This window comes from Taudactylus pleione, unplaced genomic scaffold, assembly GCF_031769625.1.
Source record: "Taudactylus pleione unplaced genomic scaffold, aTauple2 ptg000040l, whole genome shotgun sequence".
Lineage (NCBI taxonomy): Eukaryota > Metazoa > Chordata > Amphibia > Anura > Myobatrachidae > Taudactylus > Taudactylus pleione.
The window spans coordinates 7,271,323-7,287,416 of record NW_028284442.1 but is presented as its reverse complement, the minus strand read 5'-3'; the positions used below and the strand labels follow the sequence as shown (position 1 = coordinate 7,287,416).

Sequence of the window (16,094 nt, the reverse complement as noted above, 5' to 3'; positions counted from 1 at the left end):
CACATCTATCTGTAACACACATCCTACATTAGGAAAGATAGTTTCAAAAGAGGAGACTTTGATCATGCCTCACTTGCAAGGCTAAAGCTAGGTACAAATTAGACGACTTGCAAATGATGCAATGTCATCAATGATTTCCCCATAACTCCTGGGAAACGATCTAGTGCATACACACTGTGCAATGTCACAAACGACCAAATGATATATCTTGCATTGTTTGGTGGTTAGATCGTTAACTATATAATGTAACCATATCGCCTGGTCGTCAGGTAGTGCATACACACTGCACCAACTAAGGGGAAACGTTAATGAGATTGACAGATCTTCCTGCATGTACAAAAGAACTGAAGATGCGATGAACGACGACGCGGGAGCGCGCATAGTGCATACACACTGGACGATTTGAACAATTTGTCGTTCTGATGCGTCAGAATAGGCCAAATTGTTCAAAATATTGTCTACTGTGTAGGGGCCTTAAGTTTAGCAAGTAGTACAGTGAAAGCAGTGTCTTATAAGGAAAGCCCATGGGGTGGGGACTTGGGGGGAACTGGTATTTTGGTATTCTGTCCTAGGTCCCCTTGAATCTGTCCTGCTTCATCCAGACTGCAAAAAAAAAAGGCATTGAAGGTCTCATGGCCATTGGATTGTGCATCTCTCGTCTAGATTTATAAAACCTGGTTCACTTTGGCAACCTGTTTTTGTATTTTCTAGATATTGCTAATATGGAAACCTGTATCACATCTGCGATTTTATTATTGATGCCTGCATACGCTGGCATTAAAATCTGACAACCTGGGAAAATTTGATTCTTTACTCCCCTGAAGAACCTAACAGCCATCAGATTTTTTCAAAAAGGTCAAATGTCCTGGTGATTGAGAAAGAAAAACCACATTAAGTAAGGTGATCTTACATGCGAACAGGATTCACATGTGGCAGTGTATTTCTCAGGATATCTTCCGCTGATGGAAGACTGATGAGAAGACACAGGACACTACAGTACCTTATTCTGTTACTGGAACATGTCTGTTTGTTAGGGCTTGCACATAGGAATGGTTTAAAACATTCATGGTTAAACAAGGTATGACAGATTAATCAGAGTTCAAAGTGGTTGAACAATGCACTAAAGAATGGGTCTAAAGGCACTCTGTTTAGTTGGACACAGATCAAATGTGTTATGAAAAGCTCGTGCTATGTGTTTTAAATGTGTTAAAAATGTGCTTAAAAAGTGTTTTTTCTATGAGGCATTCATCTAAGTAGCACAGTGCATGCGTCCTGATTATTATAGCACAGAGTTGTAGGACTACTTCAGATGCACAGTGTCTGAAATGTATTGAGCATTCCTGGCCAGAGACAGGGTGGTGGCTAATCAGATGCACAGGGAGTGTTATGGGAGTGTCTCTGGCATTTTACTGAAAGTGGTTGTATATAGGAATACTTCATCACTCACATTGCAGGCCATACTAAGGTGGATAATCTGCACCTAGCATGGGGCTGGTGTAAGTTGTGATGGTATTTGACCGTCTCTCTCTTTGCATGTTCAGACACACGGTAGTAGCATTAGCATAAATTTCAAATGCTACAGTGGGAAAAGACACAGTAACGGCTGTGGCTTCATCCGATTGAGAATCAGCCCTAATAACTGTTTTGCAAGGATGAAACTGACACAGTTCCAGGTCAGGTCCTTTCGAGTTATATTATTATTTTTTTTAATATCAACTTCGTAGTATGTTTAATAAATTTTAATGCCTGTGTATATAAGAACCCAGAGGCGGGAGGTTTGACCAGTACTACCACCAGAAAAGCAATCATGATTACTCACATGACATTCAGATAACTTGTGCAGGAACACAGTCAGCGCATGCATATACATATAGCACACAATAAAGAACATCGCAAAAATTGTTTGGATTTTAATTGAAATACTGCTAATGTGTTAGTCATATAAATATTGTTAGACTTGCTGCAACCATTAGGATAGCTTAAAAAAATAGATAATAGATAGATAGAGAGATAGATAATATAGATATATTTATTATATATATATATATATAGATATATACACAAGGTCTGTCTAAAAAGTTTGGTGAATGGTCTTATATATCTGTATGCAACGCTTGCAACAAGGTCGCTCATAAGTGCTGACATGCATGGACATGTCTGGACCTGCCCTCAGTCGGGGTTTGTCGGAGGCCGTAACCGCACTGCCATTGCATTCATTTCAACTGTGTCCCGAGCAACGTGCGTGAAACACCAATGGAGCTCGTCTTCCAGCGATTCCTTGCCACTGTGAAAGCGTGCAAACCAGTTGTACACACATTTTCTACTCATAGCATCCTGCCCGTACACTTTCACCAACATTTTGTGCGTCTCCGTCGCCGATTTACCAAATTTGAAGCAGAACTTAATGCAGGCTAGCATACCCTCCGATTTGGTCGGGAGCCTCCCGAAAATCGAGGTGCTGCTCCCGACCTCCCGGAAAGGCAGGCAAGCCTCCTGGCTTCCACCTGTCCCCTGGACTACTACTAAAACCCCCCGCAGCGGGGATTCACACTGAATTGCGTCATCATGGCTCCGCCCCCTGCTTCACAATGCCTTTATTTTCGTGCGGTCACGCCTCTGGCTCCGCCCCAAAATGGCATTCTGGCATTGCTGGCATTCAGCTCCCTCCCGGAAGGAGGGAGCTGAATGTCGGCAAGTATGACTTAATGTTGTGTCATTGTGCATGTCTGGACCTACCTGGGGCAGGTCCAGACATGTCCATGCATGTCAGCGCGCATGAGCAACCTTTTTGCATGCGTTGCATACAGATATATCAGACCATTCACCGAACATTTTTTAGACAGACCTCGTATATATATATAATATTATATAAGCCCACAGACAATGTTAAAGATCATAGATACATTAAATATTAAGATGTGTGTGTGTGTATATATCTATATCTATATCTATCTATCTATCTATCTATCTATCTATCTATCTATCTATCTATCTATATATATATATATATTATGCAAGGTTTTTTTTATACAAACCTTAACCCACTTGCAAATTACAACACCAACAATGGACAACACAGTACTGTTTTACAGCCCTAAAGCATTGTTCTAACTGATAAAGATATAAGTGTTAATGTTGTGTGTGTAATTGTTATGTCCAGAACCCCCCCCCCCTTGAAGTCAATATTGTATTTTATTGGTTCTGGAGTTTAATGTGTATTTGATCCTTATGTAAAGTTGTCCTGCTTTCCAGGGAAAATGTGTGCTTTCCGTCACTTTGACAATGTCAGCTAGTATACACTCGGAAAACATTGTACAACTTCCAAATGTAGTTCCTTTTAGTTTTCTCATTAAACCCATCTTTTTGTTTTATTAAATAGCAGGGTCACACAACTGACAGTATATACATTTGTGTTATTTTTCTATGCCAGGTCAATACCTACAGCCTAGGTATGGACAGATGGCAAAAACACCATCACTACCCTCAGAGACTCCATTGAGAAGCACAAAATTGATTACAAAGGAGCATAAGCATCTCGTTTTTTGTGCACCTGTATTTAATAACCCCACTTGTCAGAATAACCAAAGGAAACTACAGCACTATGATTTCCAGGAAGCATTTGTTATAATAGCTGTGTACATAACATTTGGGGTAAAACAAGCTCACTGCTCCACTTATTTGTTTTACCTTTACAAATGTAATGTAATTCTTTTTAATGCTGCAAATTATTCTGGTGATACAAGTTCTCAACCTATGGAAAAACACAAATTCCAAGCACTGTAGATTATACTTTATTAAACCTGCTTCACCCAAAACTAAAAATCCCATTTAATATTACTCTTATATTTTGTGTTAAAGCGGTTAGGCAAACATTGGCATAACTCTTATAAATCATAGCAATTTACTGACTATGGATGAAACGTCTCTCCTATCATAATCCAATCACTTCCGATCAGAAGTACTTTTGGCCTGGTTTCCACAATAATGCATTTACTGTAACTAACAAGCATCATTTCCTGATTAACATGCTTCTATCCTTGCACAGGAATGTGGGTCTTATAGAGGTCAGGGTCATCTCTGTAATTCATCTGTGTCCTGATACTACTGTAGCTGTAACGTGTACTCGCTGTGTAGGGAATCTGGAGAACCAATCATTTGGGCTTAAATCTTGACATGGGACTCAGGAAGTCAAACGGAATACAACTCACAGTACAATTACATAATGCACTGTTCTATTTATTTCCAGTGTATAGGAATGTCTTAGTATGTCACATTCAAATATATAACTGTTATTAGTTTGCAGATAAGTGAAACCAATTGAAGCACAAAATGAATGTAAATAAAATATAATGTAAAGTAAACTTATTACTGCTTAAATCCAATAAGACATATATTATAGAGAGCCAGGTCAATTTGCAACAACACAGAGTTTTGTTGGATTAGGAAATGAATTGCCATTCCATCTGAGCACAGGCAGGTATGATTGATTTAACCTGAACAAGGATGTTGAGAAGAGATTTCGCAATTTGTTTTGATATGATTCTAATTTAATACAGTGTAAATATTATCATCATTTATGTACTGTAGGTTTATATCATCCTGGTCAAGAAAATAATCTTCATGGGTAAAGTATATTTGTTAGTGATTAGTTTGGAAAGTTTAGTAAAAAGTTAAGTTACAACTGTGTTTATAAATAATCTTTCACTTACGACCAGATAACGTCTGTACATTAATCCATGGTGACGAAGCACCATATCCTGCGCTTGTACTGGCACTAACTTTAAATCTATACCATCTGAATTTTTTCAAGCCGTATATTGTCTTCTCAACAGTGTTATCACCATACGAGTAGAAGTCCTGGCTGGTCTCAGTACATTCATCATGGTTCCGGTCATTACACTCATTAGATAGAAGCTGAACAATGATTTTGTAGTTCTTTAGATAGCCATTTGTAGGGTCTGGTCTATTCCACTGCAGTGTGACACTCGTCGAGTCAACATTTAAAAAAGTAACATAACGTGGAACACTGGGAACTAAAAGGGAAAATACTCAGAATAAAATATTTGCTTTATAAACATGCTTTGTATTCATGTACATACATGGCACATATGTAAGCAACTTCATGGCCATATGTAATTAGACGTGAACACTGCAAACATGAGAAAAGCTGTCACTTGTGCGAACTTTTCGCCAAAAATGTGTATTGTGCAATCCTATTAGCCGCGGCTTTTCGCCGGTGCAAAATCTCCATAGCCACGAAAAGTTTGCACCATCTCAGAGCAGGTGAAAAGTTGTGCAAGACCCCTATTTTTGGCTAAAAATGTCAGGACTTGACACCCCCTAATGTAGAATTAGACAAAAATATTTTTTTAATTAGGTTAATTTGGGCCATAATGACATGTCAGTGTTGCAAGTGACAGATGTATTTTTTAAAATGCACTCTTATGACACAAAAATATACTTACACCCATTTTTTTGTACCCCCAATTTAACTACAACATTTCTTTTTCCAAAAAATATTGCTTTCTATAATTTTTCTCTGAGAGAAAAAAACACGTATAACAGCCATACCCCTAATCCCTCTATTAGGGGACATAATTCCTTGATAATTCCTTCATTTCCCTGATTATGTCCCCTAACAGACTTCTGTACTGTTACCCAGGGCCAAATGTAATAGGGTGAGAGATTAGAAAATGTGAGAGTTTAGCAGTAATCTCTCACAATGATCGAGTTTTATCTTCAAAATGGGAAAACATCTGGAAGAGATTTTAAATCGTGAGAGTTTTTTAATCTGAAAAACATGTGAGTTTGCTCTGTTGCTTTATTCTCGGACTCTATTACATTAGCCGAGTTTAAAAAGTGTGAGAAAACTCTTACATTTTATAAACTCTCACCATATTACATGTGGCCCCCAGTGTTAGTTTGGCTTTTTTGCACATAACACCATGAAGAATTCAGGTGAATGCCACTTTGCATCTTTTGCAATAGGATTGCGTGAATAGTGGGGATGCACATACTTGCGAAAAGTGACACATTCGGCCGAAAGTTGCAAATATTTACACATGCAAAAACGTAATGTTTTCACTTCTAATTGGATACGGTCCTTAGTATGCCACACAGAAAATTCATAGCTACATAATCCACTGCAGGTTCCTATACAGTAATAATATTATGATTATCTGTCTAGCATAGGCATATTTGCTACAGTAACAAATGTACCCCTATTTAGTTATAGATAGGGCAAATAAGTGTAGTGGTCCTCCAATAAATGTAATATATAAGGTTTATATGTTAGAACTCTTAAAAGAATTGCATGAATACATCAGGCACTCCTGTCCCTCCTGTCCCCACCGCCTCCCATCACATTATACTTAATATATCTTCCAAAAATTCTAGCTACCCTGGGACATACACAGCCTTTACTGTGCTTCTAAACCATAGGGATCAAACCACCTGGCAGAGACTGCTGTGGCTCATAGTTCCATTATGGGTTACCTGGGTCTATTATAAACAAACATAAGTAAATTCTCCAGTATCAGAAAAGTTATTGGAATAAATTTGACCGGCATTTCAAATTTTCATTTTTTCTCTATTTTATCCACCCGTCACATTTTTTTATATTATACCCTTGTTTATATATTTTGCATTACTCATATATGATATTGGTGTAATCATATATGAGAATTATTGTGGTGACCTCCAGACACGTACAGGGTCTAATATGTGACATAACACCCACCTTATCAACACCGTTGAACTCCTAGTGGATGTTTGTAATTAGTTACAGCCACACCACACTGGCTCTGCCCAATCCCTGCTGAACTTGGAAGCCAAGCAGTGCTGGGCCTGATCAGTACTAGAATGGGAGACCTTCTAGGAAGATCAGGTGCTGTAAGAATAAAAGAGGTTTATACTCCACTTTTGATACAAATGTTGTGCATGGGCGGATGTATTGCATATGGTTCCTTTTGACGACTGGAACTGGTTCTTCCCTCTAGGATTGACAGATTCATATATGGGTATCACCCCAGACTTGATCTTATATGACTATTGAAACTTTGGCTCTATGGTTTGTCCAATTTTTCTTTTCTTTCTTTATTCATTTATTGTTCCATTCCTTTTGTTTATCATGTATACATTGTTCTGTGATATTTATGACCCTTAGAGCACATTCCTGTCCGACCCCCCCCCTTTTTTTGTATCCCACAATGGCCTACATTTAATCTAGTTGACAAGAGATGTTGTCACACCACGGACAGTTGCGCACTATGTACCATTGCTCTTATGTCATTTTTTGATCAACTTCTTTAAAAAATTTTTTTTCAAAAATCTCATATACATTTTTTATAGACGTATGCTGTGTGCATTAACCTTCTGTTTTTTTGTACTGCTGCTACTGCTGCTGTTTTGTATTTTTGTGCTTGCCCTTTTTTATATATATACTTCTTCATGGATCCTCTTGTATGTATGCATACTGCTTACACACAGTGGTATGGTCACATACTAAGTTCTTATTTTCACTTTTATGTTTATTCTTATTTCTTATGATCTCTACAATCTATCACTCTTTCATATGTTATACACGTTTATATGCTATATCCATGTTTTTCACCCTTTCGGAACACTTGGGTGTGGAGTTTACATGTTCTCTTTTTAATGTAGGTGGTAATTTTAGATCTGATTCTTTGCTTTCACATATTTTTTTCACATGTGGGTTTATTCCCACATATCTTATATCTTATGGTTCATGTTTTAAACTAGGAGCTGACTGCACGCACAGTGCACTGCTTTGCACATCAATATACTGTATGCGTTTTTCTCTCTTGTCACATCCCCTCTGAGGCGCAGGGGGCGCCAGACTCATCAAGCCTGTGTTGTCCCCGAGCGTTCGGCACAGCGCGATGCGTCATCACATTGGTGATGTCATCGCACTCACGTCAGAGCGCTCGGAGCGTGCACGAGTATGATGTCAGACTCTGGCTCCCGGCTGCTTGGAGCACAACACCGCACCAATCATATTAGGCATGCTGCTATATAGGTATGTACATTTGTTGTTCTTGTTGTGTTGTTGATAAAAGTCATGTCCGACTGAAACGTTGAACAATGCAGACAAAGTTGTCAGTTTGATTCTTGTATCTACCAGACCTGTGAGTGCCGCCTTTCGTTTTCATGTATGTGGGTGTTCTGATTGAACTTCCAGGAGGGTACCGAGGCAAGTAACTTTAATGCATTAATGTGGAGTGCCGGCCCATCTATTTTGTTATATATATATATATATATATATATATATATAATTGTCTACACTCACATCATAAATATATGCACAAAGGGGGATGCTCCACTGAAGATCAGAGATCTGAATAAAGTAAATGGAAAAAATGAGGGCACTCACCAAAAAAGAATCCATACTCACATGTTTACATACAGTCAACATTTTGGTCCTAATTTGGTCCCAAACCACAAAGAGCGGATAGAGTAGTGTGGCCCAAAGGCTCGTTTAAATAGCACTAACAGTCACAGAAAAAAAATGCCACCCTGGAACGCAGACAGGAAGGGCCCTGTTATCACAATATTAACACTAACAAGACGGAATGGGTATTTAATGCCGGCTGTCGGGATGCCTCCTGTCAGAATACGACAGCGGCATCCTGATGGTTGGTATCCCGACGGGGTCAGGTTAAGTATACTTACCCCCCTTAACCCTAACCCTCCCTTTTTGTAGCCTAACCCTCCCTACCCCGCACCCTAACCCTCCCCATTAGTGCCTAAACCTAAGTCTCCCCCTTACGTGCCTAAACCTAACCCTCCCCCTTAGTACCTAACCTTAACCCCCCCCAGTGGTGCCTAACCCTAACCGTTGCCCTCCCCCCTAGGTGTGCCTAACTGTATCTCCCCCCCCCAATCCTAACCCTTCCCCCTGCTACGCTCCTTAAACTTGACCCTCCCCCCGTGGCTAACGCTAAGGGCGCCTCAGACTTAACTCGTTCAGGCTGGTGTACTTTTGCGTTCTGACATTGGGATTAGGTGTCAGAATTTCTACGCCTATCTTAAGTCCTTTGTCGGGATTCCTATATTAGTATTGAGACATCCCAACTAGACAAACTATAAACAAATAGCAGGAGAGTCCAAAACAGGCAATATACATATAACCAGTGCATAGCAAGCACTAACATATTGTGACATCAAACAGAGCACTTAAATATTGAATTTGCTGTGACTGCCAAAACTGAAAGTGACTTGCGAATCCAGAATTGACTTGCAAAACCGAGTGTGACCTGCCAGACTGTACCTTCCACTGTGGAATGCACAGTCCAAAACCAAAAGACATAGCACAACATTAGAGAAACTAAATAACAGTAAACCAACTAGGTCATAGGTCATGTAGGAGAGAAAATGGGCAATCAAGCAACATATTATGATATAATGATAGGATGCAGAAACTGGAAATACAGTGTCTAGCAGCAAAGCTCACCCTGAACACAAAGAAATGTCAGTGTAAAGAAACCAGCATGGGTGACAATAAAATAATCTATATAATAAGCAAGAATGTGTGTGTGTTTGTCTGTCTGTCCTTTATGCACGACCAAAGTTTTGGACCTAGCTTCACCACCTTTGGCAGGGTGGTGTAGTTTGACCAGGATTAGGATTTTGCCTAGTTTGAACTTCATCAGTGCCACATGCTGTCACACAATCCCTAAAAATGGGGACATTCTTAAAATTGCACAGGTTCCATGGCTGGGTTAAGCGGAAATTGGCAGTCTGCCAAAAACATGTGTGAAAGCTACAAAAGTATCCTTTTAACCTCACAGTCTGAGCAACTGACAAACTTTCTGGCTCATGCAAGTTCATATTAAATCGAGAGTTAGTCCTTTTTAAAATGACCATATATATTACTCAGCCCTCTGTGTTTGCATGCAAGGGCATAACTAGAACTGGGGGCCACATAGCAAGATTTTAAAAGGACCCCCCAGAGGTAAATAAAACACATAAATTTGACCGCACACAGAGCCCAGTCATGTTATGCCACACAGCCCATTCAGCTTATGCCACACAGTAGTATCCCTTATATACATTATGCCATGCCATAGTAGTGCCTCTTATACATTGTGCCACACAGTAATGCCCCTTACACTACACAGTAATGCCCCTTACACATTATACCAAACACAAGGGTGTGCAAGGGTGTAACTAGAACTGTGGGGGCCACATAGCAAGATCTTAAAAGGACCCTCCAGAGGTAAAAAAACACATATATATATATGCCCCCACACAAAGCCCATTCATGTTATGCCACACAGCCCATTCAGGTTATGCCACACAGTAGTACCCCTTATATACATTATGCCATGCAGTAGTAGTGCCTCTTATACATTGTGCCACACAGTAATGCCCCTTACACTACACAGTAATGCCCCTTACATGTTATACCACAGTAATGCCCTTTTCAGATTATGCCACATAGTAGTAGTGCCCCACTTAACACAGTATTCCACACAATAGTAGTGCCCTTACACATTATGCCACACAGTAATGCCCCTTATAACATTGTGCCACATAGTTATGCCCCTTACAGATTATTCCCCCGCCAGTAACTCACCTCCCCGTGACCCTCCAGCAGCCTCTCATCTCCCCCTGCAGCTGTGGATTTGGGGCTGGTGTACCGGCACTCAGTAGCAGACATGATAGACAGTGCAGGTGCAATTTGAATCTGGCGCCTGTCGTAAGCCAATCAGAGCTTGATGACCGGCAGCCAATCAGTAGCCACCACTGTTGATTGGCTGCCAGTCCTCTAGCTCTGATGGCCTCACAATCAGTGGTGCTGTCTCTCCATGTCGGTCTGCCAGTGCGCCACCTGTAATCAGCTGGCGGGCTGGCACCAAATCAACACCGCTGCCACCTGGGCCCCCCCTGGGCGGGCACCCTGGGCACCTTGTGTTCGTGACTGGATGCCAGGTGTAGCGGCAGGCCGCAGAGGCAGGTCAGGTATCATAACAGCTGCACCCCTTGCAACCATGGTAGTTAAGCCACTGTTTGCATGCATGTTAGCAAACAGTGGGGTCCTTTTCAGGATCAATGGAATGGGATTATAGGTGAGGACAATGTAAACTCTACTTCAGGGTCCAGTCTTCAACCCAGGCAATGTCGGGCATCCCAGCTAGTGTGATATAAAACACTAATAAGGAAATAAAGAAAAACAATAAATAAAAAGAGTAGAAGAGAATAATAAAGAAATTGAGACAAAAAGTAAGTAATATGAAAGAAAAAGCAGCAGTTAAAGTTCAGATAAATCAATCAATAAATAAATAAAAATGAATCACGATAGAAAGTAAGAGTCCAAATTTAAAAAATAAACATCCAGATTCATACACTAATCAGCATTAGTGCTACAATCTAATAATCATTATCATATTGAAAATGGTTTTGGCAGAGCACCAACTTCACAAGTTAAAATTGAGCAGGACATGGCTAGCTAGGACCTGTAGTGCACTAGAAAAAAATTTATATTAATTTTATTTTTATACATATCTTTATTAACCCCATACCCCCCACCCAAGAGGTATGCGGAATAGCACTAGGTCTATCTGCACAGGGTTATTTGTGATTAGTGGTGGGAGCCCACATTTTTTTTGCAGGCACCACTTCCCTATGGATACCAGCCCTATGCTGACCAGCCTATGAAGCGAGGGACCCTACAATGCCAATGATGTGTGGGCTCATAACCCACCATACATTACCGGCAGGTTGTTGGCACAGCCTCCAAATCATGAGCTGTTATACGCTACGACTTCGAGGCCAGAGTCACTGCAATCACACAACGGTTTTTAGCAACTTAATTGTTGACAAAAATTTGCACCCTATTATTCCCCCCTATGTGTAGATATGAGGATATGAGTTAATTTAACTAACTAGATGCTCATAGTGGAAATGGATGTGTTGCTGGATAAAAGGAAGGTGAGGAATGAAAAGGGCGGGACCTCTTACCATTATGAATAGTGGTGGGATGTGCCTGTAATGAAGGGACTACAGGAATGTTGACACCAGCTCTGATTCTGCAGGCACCCAGACTTCTAACTACACCACAACTAATGTTCTATGTGTGTGTGTGTATGTGTGTGAGTGTGTTTATATATATTTGAATATTTCTGCCTGTTATGGTTTATGTTAGTAACACACTTAAATGTTTTTACTTCAAATAATTATTAGTCTGTATTTCCAAAACTAACATCCTAATTCTCCGTGAAACAAGAAAAAGCTGACACATAGTTACGTGCATATTTACACACATACATCATGAGTATTAGATCACCAGCCTGTGGTTTTGGCAGTTAATTGCACAAAGATTTCCATTTATTTAAGCTATCTTGCACTGCCCCATAACAGCTGCAGTATTGCCTTTAACAACTAGCGATACTAGAGAAAAGTAGCCACTTCTCAGCTAATCTTGCAGTAGATGTTTACATTATGAATATAGCTACTTAAAATTCTTAATTTTTTTTGAAAATATGAAACAAACAGCACTTAACACAAAACTACCAATGAACCAAATGTTGCTATTTATCTGACAGTATGACACTTTGGCCAATCTCAGTCTTGACATCCCTGGAGTATTTTTTCCTTATTTTATTAACATTCTCTGGTCAAAAATGTAATTAAGTGTATGTGAAAAGAAAACATTAGGGTAAAAAAAGGAAAGGGATAAGGGACAATTTAATCAGATCAAACTGTAATGACTTTGAGATTAAGGTTAACTTAAATTATCTCCAGAATTAACCTCACAATTATTGTATTTAATAGAAAAGACTTTAGAATCACGACTTCACATAATCCATTACTTTTTTTTTCAATTTGTATTTGCTAAAAGTAATTGAAAAATGGCAAAAAAAAGTGGTAGGCTTTGCTTTTTATATGTGTGCAGACCGCCATCAGAATTTGGGGCTCCAGTACAGATGAAATAGGCAGGCCCCCCTCTATCCTTCCATTGGCGTCTGACCCCGTGGACGCAGAGGTGTAGCATGGAGCCCTGGTGCCCAGACGAAGCATATATGAGCAGAGCCGGATTTATACCTCATGGGGCCCTAGGCAAAATACCAGTTATGGGCCCCCTCCTTCAGATAATCCATAGCACTATACTGTACCTTGGTGTGTGTGCAGTGCAATCACGGTGCGTACGCAGTCTGCCGATAATCGCTCAGCCCATAATTATTAATTATTCAATTTTAAATCAGATTGCACAACATAAAAACGACATAAATCAATCTATAGTAGTACTATAGATTGATTTATGTCGTTTTTATGTTGTGCAATCTGATTTAAAATTGAATAGTTATTAATTATGGGCTGAGCGATTACGGAGTAATTTCAGAATAAGGCCGGCTACGCACTTGCACGATATCGGCCCGATTTGGCCAAATCGGAGCGACAAATCTGAAATATCGTGCAGTGTGTTAGCCCAAATTGCGCGCTCCTGTGGTCGCATGCGATATCATGTCATTGTCTTTGCTGCACAGCTAATCACACAATATCACATACGGCACCATACATATTAATAGAGGACGGACCAAGTGACCGTTCCATCATTCATTAAATCGTGTAGTGTGTACTGGCAGTCATGCGATGCACAGGGTAAAGGCAAATCGCCCTGAACATCGGCACAATTGCTGGTCGCTCAGTTGTGTACCCACCCTAATACAGTACCCTACCTGGCTGGCTGCTGTCCTTCCCAGAGATACGGGACCTTTTTAAGCTCTGCCTGTCCCTCTGGCCTCTGCGTGCTGCTGGTGGGCGGTAGCAAGCCTGGCAGTGGCACTGTGCAGAGGCTGATGTGCATGCTGGGGCAAGCCGGGGCCCAGGGGCAAACGCAGCATTTTCCTGGGTGGGTTTCTAAATTATATACACACACACACATATATACATAATATATAACATACACATTGACACATACACATAAACAGTCTGCACAAACACACACACACACACATATATATATATATATATACAAATTAATACATACATATACACTAAAATATACACAGACTAACACATATACACAATAACATACATAGACACTAACACATGAATACATACATACACATACACACACACTAAAAGAGTACACATACATAAATTACTTACACTCAACAAAGCAGGTTGCTAATGGGGCAGACACTAGACAGTCCAGACACGCTTCATTAGGCCCCTCCCCCTCGCGGTGTAATGCCGATATTTGGGGGCGGAGCTTGATGTATTGGCCCCGCCCATAATGTGCCAGTACAGACGGGAATAACAGTGTGGCCCGGACTCCGGAGCTAGCTGAAGATGGGCGACGGACCAGGTGACCCTCCTCCTCCCCCCTGCTATGCACAGTGCTGGCAGCGAGACGCCCTGAAAAGTAGGTGGGACCGCGTGACATCATGACATCACGCGGTACTCGCGCTGTGCTCCTCTTGGAGCATTTTGACAGGTCAGATTTCTTGGGCCAAAGCTGCCTGTCCAAGGGCCCCTTGGATCCCGCCGAGCCCTATGCGAGCGCCTAGGTTGCTTGGTGGGAAATCCGGCCCTGTATATGAGGTCCCCCAGCAAGCCCCTCACACCTCTCCACATTCCATCAGACCTTACCGCATGACGTGTTATATATATAGGCGTGTGTGTGTGTGTCTGTGTATAAGCTGCTTCTTAGTCACAGGCTGACCTGTGATAAAGAAACAGTTTGCAGACAGGATCATCAGCGCACTGTGGGCCCCCTCTGTGATCCAGGGCCCACTACATTAGTACCATCTGTACCCCGTTGATGGCGTCCCTGTATTTGCGTCAATCAGCCGATTGCCTTTAAACAGTCACTGATGCATGCTCACAGCTCAGTTTTGAAATCTGCCCTCAGCAAAAGGCTACTTCTGCGGGTTTGTGAGTCCTATTGGTCAAGCACATGGTGGAAAAGTGTGAAACATAACTTACAAGTCTAAACACTTAGGGTAACCAAAGTAATGTAATAAATTATTAATAAGAGTGAGAGGGTATTTATTATATGGGACACTTTTGTGTTTAACATTTTTATTACATTGATAGAAATGCATTTTACCATATAAGCAGCACCTGCAATGTATAAAGTACTGTGCTCCACCCGCTAAAGAGGGAAACTTATTATGACTTCTACACCACCTCTTGGATCTAACCTAAATAAAACGCAAGCAAGGTACATACTGCCATCTTGACCTGCACACCTATGGACAGGGCTGCCATCAGAAGTTATAGGGCCCAGTACATATGTAACAGACAAGTCCACTCTTAGCCCCTCTCCCCTGGGCCTCCGACCTGTTGGAGACAGAGGTCCAACAAGCCCAGTCATCCAGAGCAAGCACATGCTACGATGTCCCTTCTTACATGACATTGCAGCAGGTGTAAAGGTTAGCATTACTGCCTCACAGCACTGAGGTCGTGAGTTTGATTCTCACTACGGCCCTAACTTTGTGGAGTTCGTATATATACGCCCTGTGCTTGCGTGGGTTTCCTCCAGGACTCCGGTTTTCCCTCACACTCCAAAAATATACTGGTAGGTGGGCTCCCAACAAAATTAACCCTAGTGTGTATGTGTGTGAGCATGTGGTAGGGAATATAGATTGTAAGCTCCACTGGGGCAGGGACTGATGTGAATAGCCAAATATTCTCTGTAAAGTGCTGCAGAATATGTGTGCGCTATATAAATAACTGGTAATAAATAAATATATATAAATTTATATCTATATAGACTGAATCGTGCTATGTTTGCACGTTGCACTTTTTGATTTGTGACTAAAGAGCCATTGTGGAGTCTGCTTTGTGAACATGCATTGTGTATAAAGAACGTTTCAGCATTGTTTTCCGGAGTGCTGGTGTATACCAGATTCAGTCTATGTATTTATCTCTTATGACCAAGCACCCGCTATTTACTTAATCAATGAGTGTGCAGGATTTGTTTGCATATATATTTGTCAGCACTCATACCCGGGACTTGAACTTAGCCTGCAGTCAGAATCCTTACACATGGAGCTATTTGCACAGGTGAGTTCATCAGCAGGCTGTGGGTCCCATTCTGAGCCTGGGCCCAGCACATTAGTACT

General features: G+C 40.9%; 1 protein-coding gene and 1 pseudogene across 1 annotated transcript in view; one reads left to right on the top strand and one right to left on the bottom strand.

Annotated features, from left to right (window-relative positions):
- PTPRQ (protein tyrosine phosphatase receptor type Q) overlaps window positions 1-16,094 on the bottom strand; it is a 388,123-nt gene that overhangs the window by 80,846 nt on the left and 291,183 nt on the right. The window contains exon 44 of the mRNA XM_088455386.1: window positions 4,710-5,033. Coding sequence (XP_088311512.1) covers window positions 4,710-5,033 — 324 coding nt within the window. The remainder of the gene's footprint in view (window positions 1-4,709; window positions 5,034-16,094) is intronic.
- LOC148538339 (5S ribosomal RNA) lies at window positions 6,780-6,898 on the top strand (annotated as a pseudogene).